Source organism: Oryctolagus cuniculus, chromosome X (genome assembly GCF_964237555.1).
Source record: "Oryctolagus cuniculus chromosome X, mOryCun1.1, whole genome shotgun sequence".
Lineage (NCBI taxonomy): Eukaryota > Metazoa > Chordata > Mammalia > Lagomorpha > Leporidae > Oryctolagus > Oryctolagus cuniculus.
Genome location: NC_091453.1, coordinates 129,362,923 through 129,385,599, shown reverse-complemented (window position 1 = coordinate 129,385,599; position 22,677 = coordinate 129,362,923). Strand labels below are relative to the sequence as shown.

The following is a 22,677-nucleotide window of genomic DNA, read 5'->3' as shown; positions in this document are numbered from 1 at the left end:
CTGTTATATTTTAAAAAGGGAAGTATGAAATGACCCAGAGCAAGAAATACCAATGTTTGGATGGCAACTACTTCTGGCGTGAAAGGAGAGGAAGAAATGGGATTTCTTCAGCTACGTGTTGAATCCACAGATGTTTATGTGATTCTTCAATAAACTTAATACTTTAAATATTTCTAAATAATTTTTGAAGGGGGTTGAAATCAATGGTCCAGATTCAGTACTTTTTGAAAGTACTTCAAAAAGCTTATGGAAAATGTAATTAAAAGTATTTTGGTACAAAAATGTGAAATACACACAAAGAGTCTTCAAGAAGTTCGTGGAAACAAATATGATAAAAGTATTATGTATGGGTTTCAAAATCTTTTCTGTACCAAAATAAGCTTACCTTTTAATTCTATTTCCCATGAACTTTCAAAGGTCCCCTTACACATGGAGAAGAAACAAGCACAGGGCTTGTTTAGGAAACACTGTGTAGCTGGCCTGAGCCAGAGCATGAGGTAGAGTTGTGGGAGAGAGGTGGGAAAGGATAGTGCTGGGAAGACAAGACAGAACTCCTGGCTAACAAAGCTGCAGTGACTCAGGAAAGGAATCACTGTGAGCTGCTAAGCAGAGGAAAGAGAAGCCTGCAAGTTATGTGTCAGGGAGCCAGGAAGAACGGAATGGGGAGAGGTTGACAGAGGCCGCACATGCTGTCAATGAGGCCTGAGCCAAGGGTGGGATAAATGTGAAGTTGACTGCAAGAGAAGGGAGGACAGGGAGTCAGGTGGGTTCAGGTGCTGTGAAAGAAAGTAGCTCCATTAAGACAATCAAAAAAGGAACTGGGGGCTGGAGAAAGAGTTGAACGATTTCAGCTGGGCCATGAGTCTTGGATGCCAAGAGGGAAGTCGTGGGATCTCCAGCAGGCAGTAAGAAATGAGAAACTTGGACTCAAAATAAAGGCCAGCACAAGCAGAAAATAACCACAAAGAGCAGGAAATAAGCCTGGGTAGCATTTGCTTTGCCTGCCTGCTGGTTGTTGACATGCTTGGATGAAACAGTGGATGGAAAAAGGCTGGTAAGGGGGCTGGTGTTGTGACACAGCAGGTTAAGCCACTGTTAGTAATGCCAGCATCCCATTTTGGAATGCCAGTTTGGAGGCCTACTGTTCTGCTTCTGATCCAGTTCCCTACTATTTTTTTTCCCTACTACCTGGGAAAGTAGCAGAACCTTGGTCAGGTGCTCGGGTCCCTGCCATCCACATGGGAGACCCAGATGGAGTTCTGGGCTCTTGGCTTTGCCCTGGCCCATTCCAGCTTTTGTAGCCACTTAGGCAGTGAACCAGCAGATGGAAGATGGATCTCTCCATATATCTCTATCAATTTCTCTCTCTTTGCCTTTCACATAAATGGATAAATCCTGTTTTAAAAAGGGCTGGTCACTGTGGAAGACAGTATGGAGATACCTCAGAAATCTGAATACAGACCTACCATATGACCCAGCCATCCCAGTCCTGGGAATTTACCCAAGGGAAATGAAATCAGCATATGAAAGAGTTATCTGTACCCCCATGATTATTGCACCTCAATTCACAATAGCTAAGACATGGAATCAACCCAAATGCCCATCAACTGAAGACTGGATAAAGAAATTATGGGATATGTACACCATGGAATGATACACAGTGGTAAAAAAAAAAAAAAAAAAAACAAACAAACAAAAAAAAGAAATCTGGTCATCTGCAACAAAATGGATTGGAAAACATCATACTTAGTGAAATAAGCCAGTCCCAAAGGGACAAATACCATATGTTCTCCCTGACCTGTGAGAATTAATAGAGCATCTAAAAGGCCATCTGTAGAAGTGAAATTGACATTGTGAGAAGCAATGACTTAAACAGCCCTTGTCTTGACTGTTGAGGAACAGTTTTTTTTTCTTTTCAGACTATTTGTTGAACTCTTTTTTTTTTTTTTTTTTTTTTTTTGCCAGGCAGAGTTAGACAGTGAGAGAGACAGAGAGAGAGAGAGAGAGAGAGAGTTATAGACAGTGAGAGAGAGAGAGAAAGGTCTTCCTTCCGCCGGTTCACTCCCCTAAAGGCCACTACGACCGGCACTGCCAATCCGAAGCCGGGAGCTGGGTACTTCCTCCCAGTCTTCCATGCGGGTGCAGGAACCCAAGCACTTGGGCCATCCTCCTCTACGCTCCGGGGCCACAGCAGAGAGCTGGACTGGAAGAGGAGCAACCTGGACTAGTACCCAGCGCCCCAACTGGAACTAGAACCCGGGGTGCCAGCGCCACAGGAGGAAGATTAGCCAAGTAAGCCACGGCGCCGGCCACCAACTCTTAACATAGCGTTAATCATGTGTATAAAGTCAAATGAAAACAAATCTCAGTAAAAAATAAAAGTAGGAATAAGAGAGGGAGGAGGAAGAGGGATTGGAGTTTGGGTGGGCACAGTGTGAAGAATCACCTTGTTCCTAAAGTTGTAATTATGAAGTGTATGAAATCTGTAACTGTAAAGCTATATAGTTCAGCATAAAAAAGGGCTGGTGAACCCTAAGGAGCATTGTTAACATACAATTTTATCTGCTGACAAGTGACTGAAGTAAAGTGGATAATGAAATGCTGGGGAGGAGAATAAATGGAGAGAAGCTGAAGCACACTTACAAAGGCAGAAGGAAGAGCAAGAGACAGAGCCATCAGTCACCTCTCTGCAGAATCTGCTCTCAGTAAGGTTCCTAGGGACTTTCTCATGGCTGGCCTCCACGCCCCCTTCCCGTTCTTTCTTAGTGAACCCTTCCCCACTTCACATCGTGGGCCTCTCCCTTCCTTCATGGTTTCCCTCCTCCAGATCTGTACTACAACCTTGTCTCGGGAACTTTCCTACTACTCTGACTGCTGCTGCTTTGTTTGCACCACTGCCTCCTACTTCTCTCCACACCATGGAAAAATTTTCCTGCCCACAGGGTTCCTAACTCAGCTGCATCTCCTTCTATGTTGTATCCTCTGCCCAGGTAATACCACAGGCTTAGGTGGCTTTTACAATCACCAACACACTATCACAACAAAGGCTTCAGTCACATTTCCAACTGCTTCTGAGACATCTCCACCAAGTAGTTGTACAGTTCTAAGTCCACACCTTCACACTTATTTTCCCACTGGGCTCATCCACACATCCTTTTTCCTACAATGTCTATTTTGATGAATGGGAGCTAGCTCGAATCACTCAAGAGAAAAATCATGGGAGTAGTTTCTCTTTCCTTCAAACTCCTATGTCCGAATGGTCACCCCAATCCTTCCAAATCTCTCATGACTGTCATCTCTTTTGTATTGCTGCTACATCTGTATTAGGCCCTGGTTGCTCACCTGCGAAACTAAAGTTCCTAGTGGGTCCTCCTCCCTTTAATCTCGTCCTCCCCTAACCCATCACACACCATAACCAGAGTTCTCTCCTCGAAGTGGGTGGTTCTCCGCGTACCATGCACACTGATTAACTGAGACTTACAAGGCTCCTGAGGCCAGTCTGTTCTCAGCCTCCTCTCTTCCCTCTGCCCTCAATGTTCCAGCTCCACCAGAGCACTCAGTGATCCCCACAGCACACAATGATTTTCAGTATTGTCACACACACCATATGGTCAAAGCACCATGTGGATACGGACACGCTCTACCTCATACGCTCCTCCCCTTCCTGTTCAGGAAGTTATTATCCTTCAAGACTCAGATCTATCATTACCTCCTCCATAAAGTACTCTATGATGTGTCACACCATGGTAATTGTCCATGTACTACTGCAGGTTCTGTCACAGTACACCACCACAATGGCTCACTGCCATATCCCACAGGTGTGAGTAGGCCTCAATGTACAATACTATTCACTGAGCAGTGTCATAGATTCACCAGCATGCTCATTGACTGTTTCTAGAATGAAGACATGAAAGTGTGAATGAATAAAGGGTTGTCTTTCTCACCCATTATGCTGCCTAAACCCAAGGTGCTCCTGAAGGGAATCTGGAAGCAGTCTTCTTCATGATAGTCTACCAGATTATAAGTATCAGAGGCCTACAGGAGCTCTTCTGCAGTCACAGTATGAACCGAATACAAATTTTCTTGCCACCCACGAGATCAAAAGGTAGTTATAGCATTTCTGAACTGCAGAAGCAAAGCTGGTATTCAAGATGCCACTGTGGTAAAATCACATTGACTAGCCCTTTGCCTTCTGAGCAGCACTAGCAATGTAGGAGTCTACTCCCTCCTGACTCCACTTACTGCACAGTCTTTTGTTGAGCACCTACTGTTTACTGGACACTGTACTAACTAGGCAGGGAGAACCAAAAGGACTAAGGACTTGTTAAGGTCACAAACACAGCAAAAAAGAGAAGAGACAGAATTCATTCATTCAACATATACTGACTGAGCCCCTTCAGTGTATCAGGATCTATCCCAAAGGCTAAGAGAGCATCAGGAAACAAACAAGTATCCCTGTCCTCAGAAAGAAAACAAAGGAGACCAATCAGAGAAATATATAATAGGGGATGGTGATGAGTACTCAGGAGAGAAACGAAACATGTAAGGGGTACATAAACAGTGGAGCTAGAATGGCCAGGGAAGGTTTTAGGGCAGTAAGTGTTCACACAGGGGCACAGCAAAAGGGCTGTGGTGGCCTTAAGAGGGAGGAATTTCTTCAAAATGAGCTGGAGAAGGTTCCAGAGAGGACATGGCTTTTGCAGTGGGTTCTGAAGGACAAAGAGCAGCTTCTGAAAGGAGTCTGGAGAGGGCATCCAGGTTTGGTAAGAACAGCACACACATGATGGGGGAAAGGAAGCGGCCTTGGGGAGAAGTGGTGAGAGTCAAGTCCAGAGGCCAGAATATGCCACACAGAGGTGAACGGACATGATTCTGTGGACAACACGGAGCCAATGCAGTCAGCCTCACTTTAAAGAGAATCATTTTGGAGGCAGTGTGTAGGACAGAGCATGGAGGCAGACCACACCAGGAGGATCAGGCCACTGTGACAATCTCAGCATGTGATTGCAGTTTCTCTATTTCAATGCCCTTTACCTTGGAATCACATCTGGACTCATCACTGCCACTGCACTGTTTACATACCTGAACCAGCTGTCCACTTCAAAATGCCAGCGAAATGATAGTGTTTGTCACACACACACACACACACACACATAACGTTTTCACCTTGTGCAGCAGAATCCACAGTTAATGCTCTTGTTCACAACTTTCAGTGAAGAAACACTATGATGATGACATTTTTAAGCTTCTGTATTGTCATTTAAATAGCATTTGTTATATAATGTGTTCTTCTATTAGATGCTTGCTTTTATGCTGGGACTATGTTGGCCAATTGTTTAAAAATGTTTATATAAAGCTTAGTGGAAGAAAATATAAGTTAGTAGTCAGTGTCAGATGCGTATTCTCCTTCAACTACTTGGCATAATCCCTACCATTTAGGTTGCCATATGAAAACTAAATAAATGAAACTTGCTAAGCATTCTCCCAATTATAAAAGTGAACTGCTCACTCTAGGTATTTTCAAAAAATACTGAGAAGTGAACAGAAGAAAAAGCATACATAATTCTATTCTCTGGATATCCCAAATAGGGAAACTCTTAGCATATTTTCTACTGGTGTCTTTTCTCCATATCCTTTTTGTCTTAGGTAGTTGATATCATGATATGTACATGCTCTTGTCACATCGCCACAGCTTGAATCTTTTCCCCAGTTCATCAACAGTGACAGCATGAAACAGAACTGGGCACGCGTGGGTAGTCACCAAGTGAAGAGTCTCCGAGATAAAAAGGACTGTAACGTTTGTTTGAATTCCACCTTGTTTTTGACAAATTCTTCCATTTATTAGCACAAAATATCTCAATCTATACCAATTTGGCCCTTGGGAGTTTTAGGGAATAAGACTAATTCTTGCACTTCAAATAGTCAAAGATTCTTATCATGTCTCCCTTTAGTTTGCCTTTCTTCACACAGAAGAGTAGCACTTATTTTGATTGTCATTCATATTGCAGTCCTTTCATTAGCCTAGTTCTCTGAACTATCTTTAGTTTGTCAACATGTTTCTTTAAACACAGCACCTAGATTTGAACATGCCACCTCAGGTGGGGCCACAGCCTCATTTGTTTGGCCACTGTATTATACTTCTGTGGATTCAGACCACAGGTATCTTAGCTTTTAAAGCTTGCATCTCTGTGAAGACAGACCCTTCTATTCTCTATTGGCACAAATGCTTTTTATTAAGTAAATGTTCTCTATACAGATTTTTATGTAATTAGTTTTGGTCCAATATCCTAGCCAATTATGATCAGTCCAAACCCCAAGTCTGTCATCCAACACATTGGCTAGTTTGGTATTTGTTGCATATTGGACAGACATAATTTCTATGTGCTCATCTGCCCTGCATTAGAAACACTGGAGAGGAAGGCCCTGTGCAGTAAGATGTCACCAGCCACTCTTGCTGGCTGGTGTTAAGCCCTTAATACATGGCCCCTAACTCCATCTAACTGTGCCACCACTGAAGAACCCATGTGTACTAAGCCTTGATTCCATCAAGGTAATGCATCAAAACACTCAATGGTTTCTTTCTTTTCCACTAAAAATCATCCATATAAAGTGATTGTATAATGGTTATCAACTGTTGCCAAAGGCTGTCATTCAGAATCTTCTTTCCCATTCTGGAACACTAGAACATTTCCTCATCTCCAGTCTCACTTAAAAGTCTGAACAGATTTACGTAAATAAAACGCTGTCTCAGGACCCTGTGGTCTGATCCAAAGACCTGTCCTGCTGAGCACTGTGCTATCAGAGACTCTGTAAGTACAGACACTGGAAAAGACAGTGCCCACAGAAGTGGGAAGGATGAGGCACAACACTTCTCAGAATTCAAACACAATAATGGAAATAATAAAAGAAAAAGATCAAAAGACACAATTAATCTAGATTAGAACTATCCAAAGGAAATGGCAGGATAAAAAGCAATAAAAAAATAGATCAGTCACTATGTCTCCTGTGTATAAGCTGCTGCTGCTGGGCGATTCTTCCATGTTCCTTGGACCTATTCACCCTTAATCCAATCTACCAAAATACACCTGTCCCTTCATGCTGACCTGGGCAATAATAAGCTACCACATCTACCCTAAGTCCTTTTGTGACAACCACAGTGACTATTCACTCTCTATTCCTCTTCTGGGGCATCTCTACATCATGTCATTATTCCATCACTAGAACATTCCTTTAAAAGCCAGGACAAACATTTCACAGCCATGGATTAAAGAGGCAGAGTGGCAATAAGCCATACTATAGCTATCCTAGTTCTACACTGCTACCTAGTGCTTTGTAATTGAATACTTGGAAAGTTCTATGTCAGCGATGGGGAGTTCCAGCCCATAGGCCATATAAGGCCCACAAAATCATTTGGTCTGGCCCTGCTGCAGGTAGAACTCAAAATTCAGTAACTCTACAGCAGGTTAATTTTTAAGCTGATAATTTTCTATGGCCCACAAATGATGCTATTAATATCCAAATGGCTCTGGGCGGAAAAAAGGTTCCCCACTCCTAGAATGTTTGCTGGGCTTTAACCAAGGGTTCACATCAGCATGCTCCTCTGTAATGTTTTGGAAAATACAAATATTCCTGGACATCCTGATGAAGAGCACCTGTATTGCTGATTATTGCTCCACAACTGGGTCTCATCTGCACTTCTAATAAATAACCATGGTTTTATGCCTAACTTCTCCAAACTAGTAAATGGTTACAATGACCAATCCTTCCCCACTATTATGAAGGATAAAACTTAGTTTTATAATTTATTCTATTCCCTTATACACAGATGTTAGTGTTAAATGAGCTTTGCATAAGCAAAAAATTAAGAGTTGAGAAGCAAATATATCCCCCATGTTAATCTAATTCACAGTCAATCTTGCAAGGTGGAAGAGAAACAGTTTAGCATTATTTTTAACAGTTAGGGTCATCTTTACGGTCTTACATTCTACTTACCGTTTCCAAACTTCTCAAATAAAGACGATAATTTGTGATGTAAACTCTTCCCTTAATGGGGCCATTGAAAGGACATATGTAAATAACTTCTTTGTCTATTAAGATAAAAAAAGTACCCTAAAATAATGGAAATATATACCAAGATACACAATAAATGGTACTACTTTCATATAAACTACTTGGCTAAGAATAGCTACAATTTAAAAATACAGAGAAGGTTGAAAGCAAGCACTGGCAATGTTTCTACATTATCACCGTGCTAGGCTGAGTCAGGGCAGTAGGGGAACTAGCAGTGCTTTCCTGAGCTTGCCAGCAGTGCTGTCATTACCTGGGGCAAGGTGACAAGAGTCGGACAACAGAAGTGAATGAAGGCACTGCAGCTGCTATCCTCAGATGGTTCTAAAAGTAACTGCTTGAGGTCTTTCAACCAGACAACAGCAGTTCACAAGGGCAGTCTCATGGTCTCCTGGACTAACCACTAGATTGAACCTTGAGGTTTGTCAGCCTATAGCCACACAAACATCAGGGGAGTTTTAATAAATGGACACTAGCAGTAGAAATCAATCTATAATCTTATTCTTTCTCTTTTAATAGTAAAGAGAGTTTACCTAGACTCTTCTCAAACATTGAAGGCTGTAAGATGGCCAAGAGAATACAGTACATCTTTGGTAAAAGCAAACATAAGGACAAACTAAATCCAAACTAAATTCACTCAGTATAATAGAAATATATATTTCTCTTATCTTTAAAGGATGTTCTCGAATATGTTAATAGGTTTAAATTTTTTAATGTTTCAAAATCCCTTTCTCCTCAGGTGCTAAATAAAATTATCCAGTAAGTTTACTTTCTGGAATTCAACTAGTGAGTTCCTCAGTTAAAACTGGGCATCAAAATTTCATATGTGAATGCCATCAAAAATAAAATTCTTTGCTCTAATCTAGAAATTGAAGTAGACACATCCCACTGGTTTCCATTTCAAGGCTAGAAATATGTGTGCAAGCATGTGGACATGGAAAAGTTTCTTGTGGTGTGTGGCTACACAATTCACAAAGGTACCTTATCTAAGATCTCCATCTAATTTCAGCATCAGGTTTTAACCATTTAAGCTAAACTGAGATCTTAGTCGATAAACTGGAAGCTTCACTGAAACAATGATAACTGACACATGACTGGAGAGTGCTGACCCTAACATAAAGTTTGAATGCCCACCATGTTAATGTTCTGCTCAGAAGCTGTCAGATGCTCCTGTATCCCTTAAGCCACAATGATGTGGCCCTACCAAAGTTGATAGCTTTCCCTTAATACAAATTTATCATAAACAAGTCAATACATCAAAATGCTATAACTTTACTAAGTTCTGTTTTCTGGTAAAGGGAAGATATTTTAAACCAATACGATCTCCTATATTTCGAAGAGGTGAATACTCAAGCCTCTAAGTTTATCATTTTAAATCATAGATCATAGACTGGAAATGTTAGTATCATTTTGTTTTTATAACCTTAAACCCTGCAAATTTATAGCTCCAATGAGAGACTATTAGAAACATTTCCCTCATAAATCTTTCTCAGTCTTTGAGACAGAGACAAGAATACCACTGTCCCTGTGAACACAAAGCTCTTGTAAGGAGTTGCTGATCAAGAAATGAATGCAGAGAGATCTCTGTGTTAACACCTCTAAAAGAAGCTAGCTTGTTTGTCTAACTCTGAATTCTAAAGAGCAAGGGGGATCCAAGCCACCCAACCCGACTAGTCTTCTCATCAAGTTAGGTAAATCCTGAAGTCAGAGGGTTCTCACCAGTAATCAGTGTTTCTCCTGGAAGTCGAGGAACAGTCTCATTGAGATCACAATTGACTCCATCTTGAGATGTCTAGAAATGAAACAGAGGCATCAGAAGCTATGGCAGTCCATTTATAGAGAGCTTTTAAGCAACTAGGAATACAAGCAACTAGTAATAGGCTTTTAACGGAAAAAATTAGAAATTCAGCATTTGAGAAAACTGGCACAGAAAATTCAAACTAAAAATATAACCTAGGGTCAGCAATGATGAAATATGTTAACTTGCAATCTGTATTTTAATAATATCAGCAGGCTTTTCAATGGTAATTTTTAAACAACAGTTCAAAGCACTTTAAGGGTAATCACTTTCAGCAAAGTGATAAAAAATAAATATGAACTGTATTCTATAGATAGAGGTACAGTGTAGCAGCCTTTATTTTTCAATATTAAATATTAAGTCATCTTTTGGGAAGAAGAAGAATGAAAACTTCCATTTTAAGGGGCCTTAGCCGAGTAACGACACAGTAATTAGCCAGGACCCTATTACAATGCCAGAAAATAACTGCTAGTACTTGTGGGGATTCTTATGTTCCTGAGAGCTTTCCTCACTTCCCCTTCCTCACCTTTCCCAAAAAAGACAACAGCAAAGAGTGGTCTGGCCAGGGAATGCTGAGCTGCCCAGGAGCCTCAGGAACCATTTCTTCTAATTCTTCCCATTACTGCTTCTCTGGGCCTCCTGGTTTTAGAGTTATTCCCAGGCATACGTCTCATTCAGTCACTGCAGCAGCTCTGCCAGGCAAAGGATTAACCGGCAAAGCTTCCAGGTGGGTTCTAAGACCCTGCTTTGCCACAGATGCCGCTGTGACCTGGGGGCCCAGTGAGGGTATCTTTCCTGTTACTCAGCCACCCAGGTGGATGAGGATCAACGATGTGCTCCATGTGTCAGTTGTATGACCCATGAGGCACACTGCCAGCACCTGTTTGGGTAAAAGGGTTTTCCAGCAATACTCTGCATCCAATTTTTTGTAGTTGTTTTCCAAAATCTCACAGCATTCATTTCATGTGTGAAGTTAGTAAGGCTTCCCTTAGAGGGGTGTTGTGAGTATTAAGTGAAACAAAGTAAGTGACATACTTTTGTGAATTGTCAGGGGCTATATAAAACAAAGAATTATTATGAAATAACAGAAATGCAAATTGTATATATTTATGGGAGACAGAAAAGAAGGATATTGTGCTGGATTTCTAATTTTTTTTAAAAGATTTTATTTATTCATCTGAAAGGCAGAGTTACAGAATGAGAGGGAGAGACAGAGAGATCTTCCATTTGCTGGTTCACAGCCCAAATAGCTACAACAGCTGGGGCTGGGCCAGACAGAAGCAAAGATCCAGGAGCTTCATCCAGGTCTCCCATATGGGTGGCAGGGACCCAAGGACTTGGGCCATCTTCTGTTGCTTTCCCAGGCACATTAGCAGGAAGCTGGATAGGAAGTGGAGCAGCCGGGACTCAAACTGGCACCCATATGGGATTCCAGCACTTCAGGCAATGGTTTTACCCACTGCATCACAGCACTAGCCCCCTCTAATTTTTTTTTTAATTCAGACACAAAATTTAAATTCCTAGGCAATTTTAAACATATTTTAGTACTTTCAAGCTAAGCATTTCATCTAGGAAGGCAAGGCAAATTGTTCCCAGCCAGGAATGCCTTCCTCAATCACAAGCAAAACCATATACCTTACACTAAGATTGGAAAGAAATCATTGCCTTCTCTTAACATTGCTTCTCAAGTATAAGGAGCAAATGTAATATATAATATACCCTTTAAATATCACAGTTCTGGTTCAGGAGAAGAAAGCAAACTCAAGAACAAAATAAGGAAACTCAATGTTTGGTTACCACAGGATAACAAGTGAAAATATAGGGCATATTTTATATCAGAACAGCTCTACATAAGGACCTTTTATTACAATCTTGATGTTACTCCTGTATTTAGAATGGATTATTGGGGCCAGCGCTGTAGCTCAGCAGGTTAAAGCCATAGCGTACAGCTCCAGCATCCCTTATGCATGCCAGCTTGAGTCCCAGCTGTTCCATTTCTGATCCAGCTCCCTGCTAATGCACCTGGGAAAGCAGCGGAGGATGGCCCAAGTGCTTGGGGCCCTGCACCAACATGGAAGACCAGGAAGAAGCTCCTAGCTCCTAACTTCAGCCTGGCCCAGTCCTGGCCATTGTGGCCATTTGGGGAGTGAGCCAGTGGATAGAATATCTCTCTCTCTCTTTCTCTCTCTCTGTAACCCTGCCTTTAAAATAAATAAATCAATAAATCTTACAAAAAGGACCAGATTCTTGTACCACAGGGAATACACCCAAAGCAGAAAATATAAAAGAATGAAAGGAGTAATTACATAAAATCTTTGTATCTCTGTATTTCAAAACTAAAAACAAGTATTGAAGTCCCCCAGTACTATTGTTTTGGAGTCTAAGTCTCCCTTTAAGTCCCCTAACAAATCTTTCAAATAAACCAGTGCCCTGTAATTAGGTGCATATACATTGATAATAGTTACATCTTCCTGTTGAATAACAGGAGTCACTGTGTACTTACTCCTCATGTGGGATCTCTGTCCTTAATGTGTTGTCCAATGTGAAGTAATGCTATAACTAGTACTGAAACAGTATTTTACACTTTGTGTTTCTGTGTGGGTGCAACCTGATGAAATCTTTACTTAATATATACTAAATTGATCTTCTGTATATAAAGAGAACTGAAAATGAATCTTGATGTGAATGGAAGGGGAGAGGGAGCGGGAGATGGGAGGGGTGCGAGTGGAAGGGAAGTTATGGGGGGGGAGCCATTGTAAACCATAAACTGTACTTTGGAAATTTATATTTACTAAATAAAAGTTAAAAAAAAGAAAAAAAACTAAAAAAAATAGCATTAACACAGTTAAAAGGCTAACAATAAACTAGGGAAAAAAACTTATAATATGTAGTATAGAGTTAAGGAATACTTATAGGTCAATAAGAAAAGGCTCTTCACCAAACAACCTCAAATGCAAATAGGCAATGGACAGTCATTTCACAAAATAAATGCAAATGGGCCATAAACACTTTTTAAAAAGTCAACCTTGTTTGTAATCAAGGAATACAAATGAAAAGATAGCCTTTTGCTCCCTTTTGATTGTTGAGTCATCCCTATCCACTACTGCTGGGAGTATAAATTAACCTTTCTAGTAGATAATTTTGAAAGCCTTAAAGGGCCATGAATAAAGCTTATTTTAAATCCATCATTTCATATATATGTATATTTTATATATGTATATATATACACATGTATATATATATAATAAAATCTAATTACACATTTTCTTCTGAGTATTTTTAATTACTTTTCTGTTAAGGTTGTATTTGTTTTGGTTATGCAATTATTTTATCATCACAATTGGAAAACTGGAATTTACAATATTTAGGGAGGTATAGCAGCCTATTTAGCAGACCTTGGCCTTCCGACATTTACTTCAGAAAGCTTTTGGGGACACAGGATTGTCTGGTACCTGAAACAACATCCAGCAGTAATTCATGAGACAAACATTCTCAAAAATAAAGTAACCTGAATGGATTTACAAATGCTAAACTTAACACACACAACGCATTTATTTAAACTCTTTCATGGAACAGGTGGGGCCATAAATAAAACCACACACACACACACACACACACACACAGTAAATGATAAAGAAATTCATAATTTAATAAACCTCAAATTAGCACCTACTATTCACATATGAAAATAGAAATTCAGAGAGAGACACAGAGAGAGAAATCTGAAAACTCAACTTACACTCTTAACAGGCTCATTCTCTGAGGTGTGTGAATTACACTTAGGAGCTGATGCAGATGCCATACTGGAAACTCTACAAAGAAAGACAACATTTAATATCAACTGAATTCACATGCAGTTTGAAACATATTTGACATCTGAGATTTCAACATTTCTACTGAGAGCAAACAGTACCCTGCCACAGGCCTATCTGCATACAAGCTGAGTGTTCTCCGTCTGAAATGCTTGGGACTAGAAGTGTTTCAGAGTTTGGAGTTGTTTGGATTTTGGAAGAGTTGCGTAGTCTTTGCCCACTGAGCATCCCTAATCTGAAAACCCAAATCTGAAGCTTTCTGAGTGTCCTGCATGCTTTCTGATTTAGGGCCTGCTCAACCTGCACTAGGCTCAGTGGGAAACAACTGAGCTGAGCGCAGGCAGTATGGGAAAGAGCTCCAATATAGGTGCAAGGAACTATGGAAGAACAGAAAAGAAGAGCTAAACACAAATGCAAACTCAGAGAAGGATGTCACATATATTCCAGGAATTGGTAGTCACAGCACCAAAACTGTCATCTAAAAAATGTTTAATGTTTAGTAAATTATGTAGCACGCCTCAAATCTTCACAGGTCTCAATCTTTAAAGATAACTTAGGGGCAGTCAAGCAGAATGATAAAAGGGTAGACAATTTAATTCACTGTATTTTCTCCTTTAAGAATTCTGGTTTTTTTTTTCAAATTAAGACAATTTAAAGTGGCATAGATTTGACTAAAATCAAATTACTAAAGTTGGATAGAATCACTATTTTCTAAGGAAAGTACAGACCTCATTGAAATAATGCATATTCATCACAATTCAGACATAAATTAAAGTATCATATTCAGAACATACACAAGACCACTTTAATACAATAATTTATTTAGACTTGTGAAGATTAAGTAATGCTTTGGTTATCTTATTTATCAAAGTTAATGACACAGATACATACATATGAAGTCACAAGGAGGTAAAATCACATTCAATTCAGTAAGGTGATCATGGATACTTGATTCTTTTTGCCAGGCTGCATTTAAAAGTAGTCACACACTAACAAAATCCAACATGGACAATATTAACACATCGTGGCACAGAACCTGGTGCTTTTAACAGCTTTGCAATGCTGCTCACTGTTTTTTTTTTTTTTTAACTTTTGTTTAGTAAATATAAATTTCCAAAGTACAGTTTATGGATTGCAATGGCTTCCCCCCCATAACTTCCCTCCACCCACAACCCTTCCAACTCCTGCTCCCTCTCCCATTCCATTCACATCAAGATTCATTTTCAATTATCTTTATATACAGAAGATCAATTTAGTATATATTAAGTAAAGATTTCAACAGTTTGCACCCACACAGAAACACAAAGTGTTAAATACTGTTTCAGTACTAGTTATAGCATTACTTCACATTGAACAACACATTAAGGACAGAGATCCTACATGAGGAATAAGTGCACAGTGACTCCTGTTGTTGACTTAACAAATTGACACTCTTGTTTATGGCGTCAGTAATCTCCCTAGGCTCTTGTCATGAGTTGCCAGGGCTTTGGAAGCCTTTTGAGTTCGCAGACATCGATCTTATTTAGACAAGGTCACAGTCAAAGTGGAAGTTCACTCCTCCCTTCAGAGAAAGGTACCTCCTTCTTTGATGGCAGAGTTACAATAACTACCACCACAGTCAATTTTAGAAAGTTTTAATTACCCCAAAGAGAAAACTGTATACCCATTAGTAGCAGTCACCAGTCCTCATTCCCCCAGCCCCTCAGAAATTATGAAATTGTTCTCTCTATTTACAGATTCGCCCATTCTAGGCATTTAATAAAAACATGATTATATATAATATGTGGTCTGTATATCTAAAGCCCTGGTTTTTGGAGTTATACCACACACTACTACTGTTAAAAGTATCCCTCTTAGTATTTTTTTTGTTTGTTCTACTTAATACTTTTGGTTGAATACTGTAATCAACACACAATTCTTCTTAAGTGCTGAAACTTAACTGAAAATTGATCGCTGTTAAATATAAGAGTGGGAATAAGAGAAGGAAGAGATGTGCAATTCGGGACATGCTCAAGCTGACTTACCTCAAACAGTAGAGTTAGAAACATACCAGGGGATTCGAATTCAATCCCATCGAGGTGGCATGTACCAATGCCATCTCACTAGTCCCAGTGATCAATTTCTGTTCACAATTGATCGTAATGATAGGACTAAGAACCAAAGGGATCACAGAAACAAGACTATTGTCTGCAAATACTAGCTGATAGAATCAAAAAGGGAGAGAATGATCCAATATGGGAAGTGAGATACAAAGCAGACCCATAGAATGGCAAATGTCCTAACAGCACTCTGGCCTCATAATCAGCCCTTAAGGCATGCGGATCCGGCTGAAATGCCCATGAGAGTATTTCAGGCATGGAAAGCCAAGACACTCTGGGGGAAAAAAAACCTAAATGAAAGATCTCCACGAGTGAGATCCCAGTGGAAAGAATGGGTCATCAAAGAAGGAGGTACCTTTCTCTGAAGGGAGGAGAGAACTTCCACTTTGACCATGGCCTTGTCTAAAAATGATCAGAGTCAGTGAACTCAGGGGGCTTCCATAGCCTTGGCAACTCATGACAAGAGCCTAGGGTGATTACTGATGCCATAAACAAGAGTGTCAAATTGTTAAGTCAACAACAGGAGTCACTGTGCACTTACTCCTCATGTAGGATCTTTGTCCTTAGTGTGCTGTACATTGAGATCTAATGCTATAACTAGTACTCAAACAGTATTTTTCACTTTATGTTTCTGTGTGGGAGCAAACTGTTGAAATCTTTACTTAATATATGCTAAACTGATCTTCTGTATATAAAGAGAATCGAAAATGAATCTTGATATGAATGGAAGGAGAGAGGGAGTGGATAAGGGGAGGGTTGCGGGTTGGAGGGATGTTATGGGGTGAAAGCCATTGCAATCAATATTCTGTACTTTGGAAATTTATATTCATTAAATAAAAGTTAAAAAAAAAAAGTTGGGTCAACTACAAATTTGAGAAATTCAAGGGTCCAAGTAATGTGTGTCTGTTCCATTATGAGCCTCTGTTGAAGAGCACAGATGCTGGAGCTGGCTCCATTCAAATCCCAACTCTGCAATTCATTATTTGATGTTGGGCAGGTTATTTAATTGAACTTCTCTGGGCTTCTGTTGCTATTACCTCTATGTTATTTCACCATTGTTGGGCAAAATGGATGAAGGGCTTACAACCATGTGGAATAACTGTTACATTATTAGCATTTTTTAATTATAAAAGGATAATTACTGAGTTGCTGACACTCTAAGCATTCTACAAATTAGCCCTGGCCCTAGAAATACTAGAAAAAAGGTGAACTATGGTAGGCACAGTGCACAGCTGCTGGTGACTGAGTTATAAAGCATTTTTAAAGTATATGACAATAATGGCTCAAGTAGAACTACAGGAAGCAGTGTGGCACTGTGAAAAATGTACTGGACAGGTGAGCACAGGCCGTGATGGGTGTCTAACTTATCAGGCAAAGAAGTTCATCCCTATGTTCATCTATAAAACTATGTTGGAATGACTGCAGTTCAATAATAATTAGAAGCTAAAATAAAGTTGGCAAAAACCAGCTACCCTATAGATAGATATAGATATAATATAGAGTATTTTGTCCTAAACCCCTAATACAAACACTGGGGCTGGTGTTGTGCAGCAGGTTAAGCAACAGCTTGCTACATCAGTATCTGATCCAGCTTCCTGTTAATGTACCTGAGGAGGCAGAAGTTGGCACAATTATTTGTGCCCCCCCCCCCCCCATGGAAGACCTGGATGGAGTTCCTAGTTCCTGGAATCGCTCTAGCTGTTGCACACATTTGGGAAATGATGATGTTGAAGTCTTCGACCAGCAGATGGAAGATCTCCATGGCGCTTGTTCTCTCTCTCTCTCTCTCTCTCTGCTTTTCAAACAAATAAACTTTTAAAAAACTAAAAGTATTTTGCTACATTGGCTTTAAAGCAAAACATGTAACATAATTTTGTGTGTGTGTGTGTGTGTGTATACCAATTACAAGGCTCTAACCAAGAGGAGACTTGTATTATTTTGATCCCAGAAAGAAACTATTGTGCTTTAGGAGCCCAATCCTCTCCTGTTACAGTGGGGGCCTGCATTAGCATCTGTGTCCCAACATTGCAGTGTCCTTTCTACTTAGGGAACAAGCATTTCCAAGGGTTCTCTTTAAAAAAACCAGGTTGAATGTGACTGGTCCCAATCTCAGTAGGGGAATTTTAGACTAAGAAAGATGGTTAAAAGAACTCAACTCACCCAGTCAACCAAAATTTGGGGCCTCTAAATGCCTTGAAAGAAATCTACATAAGGGTAATATTGAATAAAGCAGAGTTTTAAGTAACAATTCAAGACAACCTCAATGAGCCTTCCTTTCCTCTCTGTCCATTTGTTCCTCCCCTTTCTCTCTAACACTACCTTTCAGAAAATAATCGTGGTTATTATCTACCATTCTCTACTGGAAAACATGCCATACAGGCAAAAATTCTTTCCTGTTTTGTTTACTATTGTATTTACAACACTTGTAGCAGCATCTGGCTCCTAATAGGTATTTGTTAAAAGAATGAATAATAGGGAATAAAGACTTGGCCAAGGAACTTAAATTTTCTTTGGTCAATATTTCACTGAAGTAAAAAATTCACACAAGCTTAAAAAAAAGGTACAAATCTTTGGCGATGGCCCTGGACAGCAGAATTACAGCATTAACTTACACCACTTTGAAACAATTTGCACCACAAAGAACGAGCAATACTATCTCTCACTATAAACTTTTCCATTGAAGCAGACATTTCAAATCAAGCTACAAAAACCCCTTCTACTATTCCCTTTGGCAGACTTAGAACCTGCTTTCCCCTTTCTGCTGAATATGAAAAGTGCAATTACACAAAATACCTAGAGCAGACATAACTAGAAATACTTTAAAATAAATGCGGGCCATATTTATATTTATTTAAAACATGTAAAAGCAACAGAAATATAAAATAATTTTTACCTCAGAGGCCTTTGCAAACAAAATCTAAACACAGAGGGGAGCGCTGTTTCCCATGGTCACCTGCTTTGAGATCAATGACTCTTGCTAAGTGGTTTTTCTGAACTTTCTTATGTACAAACAACGCAGTGACAAAAGGTATGCAGGTTTTCTTTGTTTGATCTTCCTTAATTTGGTCTGCTACTTTGTACTGGCATCTGAATCAAGCTCAGACATGCTTTTTCTCTGGAGGCTCCTTGACGGCTGGGGAAACCTATCCAGTCTTAAAACCTGACTTCTAAATCCAGGTCTAAGACAGCTCACTTTACTTGGAAGTCTATTTTGAAAAACAACACCAAGTACTTAGGGCTATGGTGTTTAATACTCCCTTTGTTAATAAAACAAATTTCTGCAAAGCCCCCTTTGCTAGCCTAGAATGACAACCATAGTTATTATCAACATAAATATCATTTTTAAAATACATACTGCCTTAATTCCAGTATAAAATAGAAATTAAAAAATAGTGATTTTTAATAAAATATTTTTCAATATATTACACCAAAAGCAAAAATAACTCCCCAATTTCCAGTTTGGCCTCCAGGGGGAGTATGACCCACAATGAGAACCACTAGTTCAAAGTTCTGTTCTGTACCTGGAGAGCCAGTAAATGCAGGATTTACTTAGATTCAATGTATTCTGACTTTTTGCATGAAAGTTACTCCAACTATAGGCCACATAGTAGGCAAGAAAATGAAAATACATCTTGAGATATCTCTACAAAACCAGTCTGGACAAAAAAAAAAATCCGTTCCCATCCCACTAAGACCATGTTCAATGTCCATTTAACATCTACACTTGCTTACTTGGGAGAAGGGGTGCTCAACTCATAATAATCCATGATCTGCCAAAGTAGGTGCTTATTCGGTTTTACACATTTTCCTTTGAACAAAGGGTTGGCAAACTTTACCCTTAAATGGGTCAAGAAGTAAATAGTGGGCACTGGGGGCCACATATCTCTGCCAAAACTACTCAACTCTGCGTAGTAGCACTGAAGCAGCAATACACAAGTGAATGAGTGTGCTATACTCAAATCAAATCTTAGGAAAGATTTAAGTTATGAGGATAAATTCTCTCTAAATGAACTTTCTTTAGCCAAAGCAAGTATTAATCATGACCCTTTAAACTGAACAATAAGCTACTAACCCCACCATTCAGTTTGTCCAAGTGCCACCATGCCCAGCTGTGAAACAACGAGATATAGTTAAAAAACAGGAATGGATTCCATAGTCAGACCAATGTAGGTTTCAAGTCCCAAATCGGTCACTTAATTACAAATGGTCATGTAACCTTGGGCCACTTGTAGTTCCCTGTCTGTAAAATAGGCTGTGAGGAGGAACACATGAAATGACAGCACAGAAAGTGGCATAATAAAAGCACTCAAGTACTGGTTCCCTTCCTCCTACCACACACAGATGCTTTTGATGAACTCTTTCTTATGTTACTGTTCCAACGGGCACTAAGGCACTAGGCTGTGCTGTCCATAAAATGCATGATACCTGTAACTGCCTACCTGTTCTGCATACATGTTTCTAAGATGATGTCTAATCTTCATGAGACTTTAAGGCAGTTTATGGTCAAAGTACGTCTATTCTCATTAAAAAGAAAAAAAAGGAAAGAAAACAGTTGACTCTGAGGCCAGGGAAACTTTCTGTGGAATCCCTAACATACAGAGCTCACCTCATCATCTTCTATCCTGGCACAGGTTATCTAGAAATAGACTAGAAATTTCTTAGAGTAAATCTAACAGCACCCTTTACTCCCTGGCAACAAGTAAATGGCTTACTGTCATATGTGCATGAGGACGTCTCAACTCATTTTGGCCACCTCACATCTCAAGGCTAGTTATTTAGAAAATATAAAACGTTGGGTCTGGCACTGTGGCGAAGAAGTCACCACCTGCAGTGCCAGCAGCCCCGATTTGGCTCTCTGCTGTGGCCTGGGAAAGCAGTGGAAGATGGCCCAAGTCCACATGTGAGACTCAGAAGAAGCTCATGGTTCCTGGCTTCTGATTGGCACAGCTCTGGCCATGGTGGCCATCTGGAGAGTGAACCAGTGGATGGAAGACCCCCCACCCTGCCTCTGCCTCTCTCTAACTCTGCCTTCCAAATAAGTAAATAAATAATTAAATCTTTTAAAAATATAAAATGTTAAACAGTATTTCATTCAGAAACTCAGTCTAATCAATTTGATTCTTATAATTTATTTTAAAGATGATGATATCCCTACTTTTACTTTTTTAAATGTTGCAAACACCTTGGCTAAAAACAACATAGACCAGACCCAGGGGTGAATGCATTCTGAATCATGTTTTCCAGTGGTTGGTGATGTATTTGGACTGATGCATTCACTCTATTTCTTGGTTCTCTCATGACAAATGGCACATCTTCAAGACAGCTGATTGGCTTTAGTAGCATGAGCTTTAGCCACAGAGCACAGTAACTTTAGAAATCCTTCATAAACTGAAATTGGTACAGCAAATAAACTTTTAGAAAAGCCAAGTGCCATCACATTAACTTCTTTAATGTACAAAAGCTACTTGGTGATATCAAATGCATTTAAACAAATCATTAAATTCCCCAATGGGTGTTGTAACAGTCAAATACCTGCCAGTAAACAAAGTTTTAAAATAGGAACAAGATCAAGTTCCCCTCCACTTGCCAATTCCAAAACTCCTGAACCCAGCTGATCTGCTTCATGACAAAAAATGGCACTTTGTTCAATTATTTTCCATGTGAACATTATTCCCAAAAAGTATCTTTTACTTTTTAAGAAAAGCTAAAACAGTAATTGTTAAAAGAATAAAACATACTAATAGTAATAATGACTATAGTCATGAAGGTGGCGATTCAAAACATCTCCTTACTTTCCAAGAACCTTCTCAGCTTTGGGCTAAGGTACTCCAAAGAAAAGTAGTGCTGTTGTGGGGAGCGGGGGTGGAGGGGAGAAAGAAACTTTAGAGTAGGAGTAGTTTCTAGAAAAATCAAGAAAGAAATGCCAGGAGATGACACTCAGCCATTTGAACCAATTCCTCTAGGTGCTTTCACTCGAAAGTAGAAGCAAGAGCTTTACTGGCACTGGGTCCTCATTTACCCGCTGCAAGATAGCAGAAGCTTTCTCTGACCTCCTCAAGCACACATGTGTCCACAAACGTACACTTTACTTCTCCATCCACCAGAGAGGTCTTACTATTTCAACTTCTCAGGCCAGACTTGACTTCCCCATGAACGTTTTCTGTCTCATCTGTCATATTTCTAGAGCTTCTTAAGGGCAAGGGCTATGTTTTCTGCTGTGGACCAGAACCAATCACAGTTTCTGCACTCAGAGTTCTATTAAGAAATTACTACAGCATCACCCTCAAAAACTTTACCTAATTTTGTAGAAGCTATTAAAGGTGCTCCAACCTATCTCTAACTCCTTGGCATAGCTTTATTATTTTCCACATATGCACACATTCCTAAACAGTATGTTGATTTTGCATATTTTTGAACTTTTATGTAAACAGGGTCTTCACATATTCTTCTGCTCTTTGCTTTTTGCACACATTGAGAGTGATAAACAGAGATGCACATTGTTGTGCTCTGCTCATGTTCATTGCTGTGTAGTAGTCCAATGCATGGCTACTTGGTTTTCCCATTTTCCTTTTAGTGGCCACTTGAACTGTTTACAAGTTTTGCTCTCACAGCAATCTTAGAAATGTTTCATTCCTGGTACATATCTTTTTGTGCCAGATTTTTCTATACCTTTGCCTGATCTAGCAACAAATATGTTTTAAAAATGAAAGCATATGGAAAAGATGCATGGAAACACAGGCAAATCCACTATCTGCAATGAAATTTCACGCTTGTCAACACTTGAATCCAAACAGATGTGCAGGTGTTCATTTCCTAGGGCCATTGTAAAAAGCACCATGAACTTGATAGCTTAGAACAACAGAAATATATTTAACCCTTCTGGAGGACCTAATTCCAAAGT

At 39.7% G+C, this 22,677-nt stretch overlaps 1 protein-coding gene across 4 annotated transcripts in view; it reads right to left on the bottom strand.

Annotated features, from left to right (window-relative positions):
• The window catches only part of MTM1 (myotubularin 1), a 137,459-nt gene that overhangs the window by 89,751 nt on the left and 25,031 nt on the right, over window positions 1-22,677 (bottom strand). For 3 of the 4 annotated variants that reach the window (XM_051833870.2, XM_002721329.5, XM_008275032.4), the window contains exons 2-4: window positions 13,605-13,677; window positions 9,787-9,859; window positions 7,993-8,087 (exon numbers count right to left, since the gene is read on the bottom strand). In XM_051833870.2, the coding sequence (XP_051689830.2) occupies window positions 7,993-8,087; window positions 9,787-9,859; window positions 13,605-13,667 (231 nt within the window). In that variant the 5' untranslated portion in view covers window positions 13,668-13,677. The remainder of the gene's footprint in view (window positions 1-7,992; window positions 8,088-9,786; window positions 9,860-13,604; window positions 13,678-22,677) is intronic. The other variant, XM_070067219.1, reaches the window with a different exon arrangement.